Here is a 12,113-nt window from a genome sequence, read left to right as displayed (position 1 = left end):
ATCGTTGAGAAACATTGATGCATTCTCATACTTTGTTACAAATATTTATTACAGATGCATATCTACAGATCTTGGTGAATATAGCTTGAATAAGTTATAACAGTTCTAGTTGGAAAAATGAACATTGTTAAGAGAAAATTTACGTGAGCTAAAACATAAACTTTTCAGCAGTATGTGATGCAGGATTGCTCAAGACTTTTCCATCTCATATGCTCACCATGAAAAATCCATTTGCACCAAGTGATGATGACTTTTAGGTAACTGTCAGAAAGGCATAACTGACGATATTCTAAGGTCTACAAAAATTACTCAAGTCAAAAGTTATAAACTCGTACAGCTGTGGCAAAAATGATTGACTAGTACCTTTGCTGCTGTTGCCACAGTTGATTAGTTGGTTGATTTAGTGTGGTTTGATTTGGTTTTTTTTAACAATATATTAGGTGGAGGAACCCCGAAAGACCACCAACCTAAATTGGTTGATCTGTGACACAAACTCACTCTGTGAGATGTGCAAGTGATGTAAAAGCAAGCACCTTAGTACACTTGGGCACATCGAGCCTCTGTTGATTTGACGTTTATCTCCAACAGCTGAAGTCATTTAGACACAAGATCTCAGGGTTTCAGTAGATCATTATGGCCTTTACACCATTTTCAGATGACGAGAAGCTATATATGGCAGCCAGTTTTATTGCTGAAGAAAATCCAAGTCCTTTTGAGACACCAAACACCACTTATGTAGAACCACTGACCTTCCACAAGTAACTGGCAACATTCTCATTTACACATTGGAGGCAAGTAATCACATGACAAGCATCTTGTACCACTGCCATGGAAGCCCCTCAGATCTGTATCACAAGACAAGCATCTTATACCACTCTGCCATGAAAGCCCCTCAGGCCACAGGTATAAGTCTCATATGAAAGACTAGAAGTGGGAGATAGAACCTGTGACAACTGGATTGAAAGTGCAGAATGTTACTGCTAGGCCATCAGTGATGATGATGATGCTATTGACAATACCGTTAACTGCAATGACATTGATTTTATGAGTGCTTTGGGAAAAATGATTCCTTGACTTTCATCCATTTTTTAAAATCTAATTTATGATATAAAAATGTTTGACTGGCTATATTTTTTTTATAACTTTATTTTTGTCTTGCAACAAGGCGTAAAAATAAGACATCGGTAACTGAAAAAGATGTTCTTACAAGAAATGATATAGTATAAAAGTAGACAAATGATGCAACATCACTTCCACAGGCATCATTGTTTTTTTTTCTTCTGACAAATCATGTAAGTTTACCAAAACATTTATTGAAAAAAATAATAACAAGGAATCATAGAATCTGACCACATATTTAAAGCAATACAAGATTTAACTATTTTTCTAATCAAAAGCAGCATGCCTGAGAACAAAGAAAAATAGCAAGACATAGTGATCGCTTTAGTAAACACAGAGTTTAGTAAGAATACAAATTCATGATTTCTGTATTAGAATAGAAATATCTATTAAAAAATCTGTATTCATGGATGTTAAATTAGTAGGTATTAAGGAACTGATCAATGACATCTACAAATAATAAGCCACCTTGAAAATCTGTGATTTCACAGCATCAGAGACATACTTGGCTGACAGACAAACAAATAAAAGGACAAAAGACTGATTATAATGAATGAATACAAATAAAAATATTCAGTAGATTACATGATCTATAAGAATTCAGTAGATTACCTCCAGCCAGCTGTCATTTAAATCGCTTCTGTCCCCATCCCAATATTAAAATCGCTTCTACCGCCCACTAACCCATAGCCAGAAATTATGTTACAAAAATAAACTTCTGCGGGGGGCAGTGTTTCTCGATTAAAACACATCTGATGGTGGATCATAATTTTTTTAAATTGCTTCTATTGTGGGTTGGCTGAATTTGAAAGTGCCTTCCCCCGGGGTTATATGTTTTACTGGAACAGCCCTTACTACTTTTGAAATGAATTTTATTTAAATTTCTATGGAGTTCCTTTTGACTCGGCTTTCAAGACCTGCCATACGTGACTGTGGGTCTATTCTGTTCATTCCATCACAATCAGATCCAGGACATAAAGGAGAATGATTTTTATTATTAGCATTGCGCCCCCCCCCCCCAAAAAAATGTTAATCATGTTTTAACATACCAGTGAACTTTGTAAAACAGTCAAGTGAACATAATGTAAACCTTGGTGCAAACAGTTTCATGTGACCTGTGAATGTTCACACTCAATAGCAAGTGCAAACACCTGCAATTATGTGAATTCATGGGGCTTGACAGAACACTTGCCCAATCAGCAAATTCCAGTTGACCCTACTTGCCCAGACTATTTACTTGCCCAGGCAGGATTTTGGTAAAAAAAGAGAAATGTTTAATTTAAAATAGTCAGGTTTATTTTAATGTAAAGTTTAAAAAACTAATAAAACATAGCAAGATCAAAGATCTATTAGGAAAAATTGAATCCAATTAACATAAAACTTCAAAACTGAAGTAAAATTGTATACAATCTGAAATGATTGTAAAATTAACAACAACTATGAAAAATAACAAAAATGTAACAAAATATGGTTAAAGGATTAAATTTTAAGATGATTATAATCTTTAAATATAAATAAACAGAACAGTAAATGGTCCCTAGAGAACAGTAATCCTCAAAAATACCATGCCACTTGTATTGCTCAGTTCTGGCAGAAACTCCCATCGCTTGTCCCAGTCATTCTAGATCTATTTCTTTTTCTCAAGCCTCCAACTTCCATCTCTTTTAAAGATAAAATCACATCCAAAAAATTTCTGTGTGTTTGACTCATATAAACAGTCGTAAAACAAGTTTACTCAAGGCTCAACAGAATATAATTAAGCTATTTGCACACTAATCAGAAATAAATTTAAACTTTAAATAGTGTGATGTGTCTGATATGGAAGCTTCTCTCAGAGTAGAAAGGATCAAAATAGCTTACTTACACCACTGGATTTATTCTCTGAGCGGGCCTTTGAGTAAAGAATGGAACATTTCAGCTGAATTCTTATTATGTACTAAGTGTACATGGGAAATGGTTTGGAATATTTTATCCTATCAAAGTTAGAATCTGTACAAGCAATTTCCTCTTAATATTTTCATTAGTAATACCAAAATATAAAAGTCCTTTCAGATTTTGCTTGCTCTGTACCTGTCTCAACTGTCTTGGACTATCATTCATGTTGTGCCAAAAGTACACTCCAATTTTCTAACCATTAATTTAAAAAAAGACAGCTCGAGGCATATATAAAGGATGTAATGTTAAAATAGAACACTACCAAATTGTAAATGTTTCTGAGAATATATGAACTTCACCATTTTTTACAGCTTCTACACGAGTTAAAAAAATATTTGCCCTGGCAGGCAAGTGCTGAAAATTTGACTCAAAATGGGCTCTTACTCAAGCAGTTACCACAAAAATGTAAAGGTTGACAATGTTAAGACCTAAATTTGATTGGGTTAAACGTTGTTTTCCGTAACTTATTATTTGATCCTTCTAACACCAGTTTCAAGTAATTACAAACTGAGACCAGTTGACGCTCAATCTGGCAAGTGTTTACTAGTATTGAAGAGCGTGAGTGAAGAGTTTGCATGAGCTTAATCAACATACACAGAAAACAGCATCGACTTGCAGTGACAAAAGATGTCAATATTCTCTACTGAACATCCTTCTTATTAATGATCAACACCGGTCAGCACCCACCAGAACAAGCAATTGGAAAATTCACGTGAATGCCAGAAATTGTCACAAACCATTTAGAGCTGGGTGATTGAATTTTTAATATGGACTGGACAACATGTAATTAGATACAGCAAAATAGAATGTAAAAGAAAATAAGTCATAGGAAATGGATAGAACATAAAAGCATGGTTCATACAGTCCTGGCGGGCTTTAATCAAAGACTTTTCAAGGATATCCAAGTTTTCAACTGGTAATTTCTCTTGTAGTTGAACCTTTTCCAAATGCTATTTTGTTAACCACTATTGGTGTTCTGTGTCATTTTATCCATGAAACTGTATCTTATTTTACATTCTTATTCAGTAACTTTTGACAACAGGCAAATATATTAAAAAAATTAAGAGAAAAAGCTTTTAGATTTTTTCATTTGTAGCATTTGTATTTCCACATAAATCATTTTCTTTTTATTAATGCCTTTTAGTGTTTCAAACAAATCAGAGGCTTTTGAAGGATATGATCTGGGGAGAAATTCAAGGAAAAATACAAGGCAACAACACAAATTCAATGTTTTTTCAGGGCAACAACTCATATTCAAGGATTTGTCAAGGCACCCACTCAAATTTAAAGATTCATCAAGGTTGTATGAACCATGAAAAGTATATATCATAGCATTAATCTCTTGCTGTCTGTTGTTTTGTAGCTCAAGGTACAAAAGTTCCCAATTCTCTCTCTCTCTCTCTCACATCTATAAATGCAAAGTTTTTATTTTTTTGCCTTGCAGTAAAAGTACACCCCCACCCAAAAAAAAAGATCTGACGAAAAGACAACAACAACCTAGCATCAGTAAAAGAGTACTGTTTCAGAGCAATCATAATGACCATGTACCTCCGATTTGTCACTGGTTACACGTACATCACTATCAGACAGACCACTGGCATTCAGCTTTAACTGGGAAATTGGTGGAAGTATGGACCTTTTATCTCTGAATGTTGGCTTAAACAGCAAGAATAACTTGGAATAAACTGTTAGTGGAACCTTAGTTGGCTGTAGAGGCGGTAGAGGTGAATCTGGACCAGCAAATGTGATTTGTTGGAAATAACTTGCTATTTTAGGCATTTTGGAAGCACATGATAACTACCACAGTAGCTACCTTGATGTATATCACTATTACATGGTCTGAAAATCATTAAATCAACTTTGTGGTCCAAATGCCAAATTTATTTGACTGTATCATTAATTAAGCAATTAAAGGGAATATTAGTTACAAGGATTAATATTTAATTGTCTTATAACATGCAATGTGTAACAGTTTAACTTGTTCTTTGATTACTGTTTTGCATACCTAAATAAACACCAGAAAGAACAACAAACAACATGCTTACCAATTCCACTACTAGTCACCTGTACACGACATCAAATATCTCAATATCTACTCCATTTTTATTTATATTTGTTAATTTAAAGGTTTATGTTCATCTTAACAGGATCTACCTTTGAGATATTCTCTCATTTGGTACTGTAAGGCTATCAAAAAGAATAAAATGCATACATTTCTATGTTGCAAAGTGAGATTGTCAAGTTCTGTTCCTTGTCAATTTTACTCAAATTTCAATTTTGAAGAAAAAAAAAATGCATACTCAGAATTTTCAATGTTGGCTGCATTGTGTATACAAGGTTTGCATGAACTACTTTAAAAATAAAGGAGAGAATTTAAAGTAGTGTCCAAATTAGAAAAACTATGGTTTAAAGTTTTATCCATTTCTCTCATTAGCTTTTAAATTAGAAACAGTAAAGTGTGCCTGAAACTAAAAAAAACTATTGACACATCACGTTGACCCAAAATAGGACCCCCATGTGGCTTGCCACACACCTTTTGGTGATGATATATAGCTATTCCTAGTTTCATCCCTTTATCTCAAAAGAAATTCAACAACGAACACAATGTTACTGACCCTGACAATAAAACCCTTGAATATGATAGGCAACACTTCTGTTCATGATGATATAAATGGATACCAAGTAGCAGCATTGAATCTAAAAAAGTTGGTGGCTTAAAGAGTGGATGAGGAAGAGTGATTGAAATAAAAAGCTGTAACCTTGAAAATCAACCCCACCGCCATTTCATATATGACACAATTACTAGTGATCAAATATGCAAAGAAGCTGCTGGGATTTTATCAAAAGTTCTAGCAAGACCAGCACATGCTTACCAGTGATGGTGTGGAACATTACTGTAGGTGGGATATTATCCTCTATTTTGAGAGTGTCTGGCAATCCCATCTCTCTGTAATGGATCTGGTACTTCACAATGAGGCCATTACGATCTTTTCGAGGTATTTCCTCCCATTCCACCAGAATCTTGCTAGACTCTGCAATCAGCTTGATATTGGGAGCCTTCCTGGGAACTGAAATTAATGAGGAAAAGGTTAATTAACAGTGTTTTTCCCACACCCTCTTCTTAGACAACATCCTCATGGGGACAACAAACCAAGGCCCCTCAAGGGACTAATGCTTTACTGCCCAGAAAAGAATTTCCAGGAATTCAATACAAGACCATTTCTTCTTGTTATCTGCCAAGTGTTGAAACTATGTTTGATATTCATGAGTGACAACACTGTCCAATTAACCACTGTGGCAGTCATACTGGATGTTAAGATTGGCACTATTGTCATTTAGGACAAACCAGAGACCATTAGAAGACCTATGGTGAAACCCATGCCAATATGACCATCCCTTCAGGACAATTAGTGACTACATTTTCAATATGTTCATTGTGGCAGCCATACTGAACATCTACAGGGCACTATTTTTATTTAGGACCAACCAGCTATCATATTTAAAGTTGACATGATTCTGGAGGAATAATGACAATACAATTGTCAAGATGGCTGACATGGTGGTATACATATCAGCATCATTTTCAATCAGGACCAACTGAATACTATAAGAAGTCCTCAGTTTAAAAGTCCATACCAATATGACTTTCCATTTTAACTGGAGTACAGACAAAAGATTTTGAAGATGGCTGCCATACTGGCCATATCGGATCAGAGCTGTACTTTTTCCATTCCAGAAAAAGAGATATTGCAAGTATTCTCATGAAAACTCCACACCAATACAACTACTTTAGTGGAATAGCAGTAATAAGATTTTCGGTATGGTTGCCACAAGGGCTATAGTGGATGTCTGACTGACGCCATGGCAAGATGTGTTCTGGTCAAAACCTGTTGTAATTATCACTTTCCATCTAGGAGGAGTAACAATAAGATTATCAAGATGGTGTGGTATCCATATTGGACATAAGATCTACACCAGAAACACATCCAGTACATGCTTGTTCTTTGAAAATTATAACAAGATATTACATGTCAACATACTGCTATGTGTGTGATGCACCAGCATTACCATTATTAGTGTCAATGTTGGTCATTCAAATTAGTTAACAAATAAAATGGCATGGATCATGATCTGTCAGTGCATTATATGATCCATCTCTGACAATGCAAGATGTCAAACCTGGGCTGTATGATGAGGGAGTCAAACAAAACAATCAGTGTTAACAAAAACAATCAGGGTTATGTAGATCTGTTCCTACAGAAAATACACCGCTGGTTAAAGTCTTATTACTTTGTTCATATATTACTTACGTAATTCTTTTATCCTGATCAGAATAAATCCAGGCTCAATCATATTACTGCATTTTTCTTCTGATTGTCATTTCAGCTGTTTGAGGATCATTGGTTGCCGAAGAATGCTAAAGTCAGATGATCTAGGTGTGCACATTTAATAAAAATGAATATGTCTAATCACATGTCCTAAATGCAAGCCTGTTTAGTAGTTTTTGGAAAAAGGTTGTATGAATGACTTTCCATTATTTAACAACAGCCATATTTGATGGCCAACTGGCATTATCTGTATAAATGTTAAACCCTTATTTCCAAATTGTTTTTGGCAAAATGTCGCCAACTTCTGCAAATAAGTTGCAAAAGTTTTATCTCATTTTATTAATGGCAGCCATATCTGATAGTTAAATGGCATCTTTTGTAAACATTGATCTGGTGAAGTTCCCTTCTGCCGTTTTTGAAAAGTTGTTTACATGTTTCTCTAATTTTAGTAATGGTGGCTGTAATTAACTTCAGCATTATATGAACAAATTGGAAAATTACATGCCAGAATACTTTCCATCAAATTCTGCTGGGCAGTTTTTGAGAAACCTGTTTAAATATTGTAGTTATTTTTTTTGGTGTGTTTGTATCTTAATGAATTTCATGCCAGAATGCTTGCTTTCAAACAAATTCTGGGAAGCATTTTCAGATATAAAAAAATGTATTCTGTCATTAAAGGATTTCTATTTTTAGCAACAGTGGCTATACTTAATAGTGGATTGGCATAATTTTAACAAATTTAAAATACCTTTATGCCAGGATCCCATCAAATTTGATACAATTCTATTGAGTGGGATTGCTTAGTGCCTGTCAGAGATCATGGGTACCTCTGCTAGTGACTTAAATGTGAAAATATTTTGATAAAAGTTTATCTTGGAGCAGCCAGATGCACATATATAAATGCAGAAATAATTAAAATAAATCCAGTATGCATTATAAGCTATCAAACTTTTTGCATCTGTTCATGAGAGCAAAATAATTACAAAATTTGGGCTATTTTTATATTGCCATTGTGTTATATCACCATCACTTTCTCTGAAGCAGCAATATGTAATTGTATTGAAGTTACAAGCCACAAAATACATCATTATGATCATATTCAAGACCAAATAACATACAATCAAGGCCACAAAAATGTATCTTTAAAAATTGTGGAAACTTTAAGACCCGGAAGTATTAGTCACACATATAACTTATTGTATCCACCAAACTGTGTAGTATTTATTGTCCTGTATAATTGCAACAAAGACCATAGGAAGAAAATAATAACCTAAAGATTATAAAACATGATAAAAACTTTCTATTACATAGCTACAGCCTACAATGAAGAATCATAGTTTGTCATTACAAGTCTTAATTTCAATGTACCAAATTTTGTGTCCAAAATGTTATGTGCAGAATCCATCGGTTCACTTGGGATCTTTTACTGAATTTTACTGAGGACTTCAAACAGTTCTCTAAACATCATGATTGCTGTGCATGAAACTACCTTACATCACTAGAACATACTCAGATACTGCCATCTGACTACAAGCACTTGCACATTCTTGGTGCCCGTAAGTTCCGAAGTTGTTATTTGCAGAAACCAAATGTAACTATGATCATGGGAGCACCAATTTTGTTCAGGCAGCAAAAGTCACATCTGAGTCAAAGGTAAAATAAGTTAAATAAGATCACAGGCTGTAGTAATTTTAATGTAAGAATCAATGTTTCAGAAGAAGGGAAATTGTTTCTTTGTAGATATAGGTAGGCTTAGTTGAATCTGTAAAAATTGCAGCTATATGGATGGCGTTACTTGACAATTATTCAGCAATACATTTGTTTATTACTTTGATCAATGACTTTGTTCAGTGTTTAATGTTGCGAAATGCAATAGTTGCAATAATTTATCCTCTCATTTTCACGTGTTGGCTATACATCAGCAATACTATGAAATAATTATGCATATCACAAATATGGCACGTATGTGTGTCCATGTTATCTGTGATACTACTAACATACCATTTTAACGTTTTTGTCCAAGTTATATGAAATGAAATTTTCTTTATCAGTATGTCTGCTTGTGCCTATACCCACTTGTAACTTGTGCAAAAAGATGATGCCAAGTTATATGCACAACATTTTCAATGCATTGCTTTTCTTGTCATGTTCAAGTCTTCATTAAATATAAACTCAAAGGTATGAAACCAGTGCAGGAAATTTGTTTACAGATATTCAACTTTTGGCATATATGTAACACTTTTGGCATATATGTAACACTTTTGGCATATATGTAACACTTTTGGCACACATGATCTCAGCCAAGCACCTGATCTTTTCTATTTTCTTTTATATAAAAGCAGCCCTATTCAAAGGTAGATTGGCACTTCATGACAGAATGCTTTGTATCAAATGTTATTAAATTGCATTCAACTTTTGTTGTGAAGTCATTTAAAGATTTTTCATATTTTAGTAATGGTGCCTATATATGAATGTGGATTAAATCATTTTAAAAAACCTAAAAGATGCTGAGATAAAACAAAATTTGGTTAAATTCTGCAGTCATTTAAACCTTTCATATTTTTAAATAATGATAGACATCTGAAAGCAGCTCAGCATCATCTGAACCAAATTTTGAAAACAGCTTCATGCTAGGATGATTTCTTTAAAATCTGGTCAAATTATATCCAGTGGCTGCATGTTTGTAAATAGCAACTGTGAATGGACAACGCTACTCACGATGGACGAAATTGTGGGTATAACCTCTTTATCTGCATATCTTTTCATAAATACTATAGTATGTACCAAGTTTCACAGGAATCTAATAACAAAAGTACCAAGAAGGGCCCGCTGACCTTTCACCAAGAAATCAAATAGAATTCATCCTTGCCCATCTTTGCCCAAGTGCAAGCCATTAATGAAGTTTGATGACAGTAGATGATAAACAATTGCAATTGCAGGCTCTAACTGGTAGAGAGACATCACAAAATAAAATGTTTCACCTATGGCAGTTAACCCTTTACCTCATACAACCGTCTTTGGACGCCTCTACAGAAGTCGCATCGAAGCGACTTTTGACGCTTCTACAAAAGTCCCATAGAAGCGCCTTTTGACGTCTGCTGTAAACATCAGCCATTTTAAGCCGGTTTTCATAGCGCCACCTTCGGGGAAAACCCCTTATTAGATACTACATTCATTTCTGTGAATGACAATTACATCAGATCACGTGGTCACTGTTTATGTACTGGTCGATATCTGCTATTTAAAGTAACTGGGTCGTAATCTCCACTCTCCAAAATGGCGGTCGCGGATTTCATTCAGTACTTACGAAGTTTTCATGATTAGAATCACAACTATGAAAGATTCAATAACCAAGGTAAAGGCTCTGATATTGATATAGGCTGCAATTAGTTTTTATAAATTATCAAATTTAGATGACTTAGTGATGTAGACACAGATGAAAAACTTGTAAATTTCGAGTATGAGAAATGGCAGCTCTACGGTTGGTCACACGGCCTCACTGACATGACGGTGAACGAATTCTCTCCAGATTTTAAAGCACATAACAAATTCTTCCGTGATAAATAATTACACAGTTATAACAATCGGACTTTACTCTTAAATTGTTCCACATGTAATAGATGTGTACCAAAAATGTAAAATGGTTAAAATTGCTGTTAAACGTAACATACACTACATTGCTTAATAGTTCACAGGCAAGCTATGCGTATGCGGTCGACTAGGTAACCTGTGTTCTATGTATAGCGAGCTGCACTTTGTCACTTTGCTCTATGAGGTAAAGGGTTAAACAAAACTGCAAGAGTAGTTGCCTTCACAAAATCTGGTCATTCATTGCATCCAGCTGCAAATTGAAAAGAGCAAACCCTTAAAGTTATGGAAGCACAAAGATTTGTCAATATATGTATCACAGATCATGACCACAATATCTACCAAATTTCATAGTGGTCCATAAAAAACGCAGGAAGACTGACTGCAGGAACAGTTATGCAAATAAGATTGCCATAGACTGCATTCAGCAAGCACGGCAAAAAAGAGTTATTGCACATGAAAAGTAATTTGTTTATGTACAATCAAAACATTTATCAGTTTCATGATGATTAACTGGAAAACTAGTTGCATAGACAAGATTTTGCTAAACAGCTGCAAGTAAAAAAGGAAAAGACAACTCTAGGGCACATAATGATTGTCAGTATGCATATCTTTTTGTGATGACCACAATATTTTCAAATTTTCCTGTCAATTCATCAAAAACTGCAGGACTATTTGCATTTACAAGATTGTGTGATGGACAAAAGGACAGATAGATGGAAGGACAAATGGATAAACAAGGGGCAGACCTGCCAACCCTGACAAGTCTGTCTCAGTAAGGCAGTCGATTTTTTTTCCCTAAGATTGGCCAGTTTTCAGTAAGGTGTAACAAAATATCAATAACTGCTATTGTAAAGCTGGAAAACATAATTAAAATTTTAACGCACTGACCATAAACATTATGTCAAAATGAAAAGTTTGTAAAGTACATGTAGACTTTATTTACCACTAGTGCAGTTGCACAAACTCTAGTTCCAAACCCTATGCAGCTCAATGGCTTGTTGCTACCTCTCAACTTAACTTAATTCTTGGAAATTCTTTTCCATTTCACATGACGGCAATCATATCTCCTGCCACGAGACATACTCAAATTGGCATGTGATGTCCAATAAAAGTAATTGTGTCCTTTCCATCTTTTATTCA

The 12,113-nt window shown here is 34.6% G+C and overlaps 1 protein-coding gene across 1 annotated transcript in view; it reads right to left on the bottom strand.

Moving 5' to 3' along the window:
- Positions 1–12,113, bottom strand: part of LOC149793953 (protogenin B-like) — a 185,008-nt gene that overhangs the window by 60,288 nt on the left and 112,607 nt on the right. The window contains exon 11 of the mRNA XM_089969073.1: positions 5,928–6,122. Coding sequence (XP_089825199.1) covers positions 5,928–6,122 — 195 coding nt within the window. The remainder of the gene's footprint in view (positions 1–5,927; positions 6,123–12,113) is intronic.

This window comes from Sinohyriopsis cumingii, chromosome 8, assembly GCF_028554795.1.
Source record: "Sinohyriopsis cumingii isolate HCF-2022 chromosome 8, ASM2855479v2, whole genome shotgun sequence".
In the NCBI taxonomy this organism is placed as follows: Eukaryota; Metazoa; Mollusca; class Bivalvia; order Unionida; family Unionidae; genus Sinohyriopsis; species Sinohyriopsis cumingii.
Note: the sequence above shows the minus strand (reverse complement) of the source record. Positions and strands in the feature narration are given on the sequence as shown.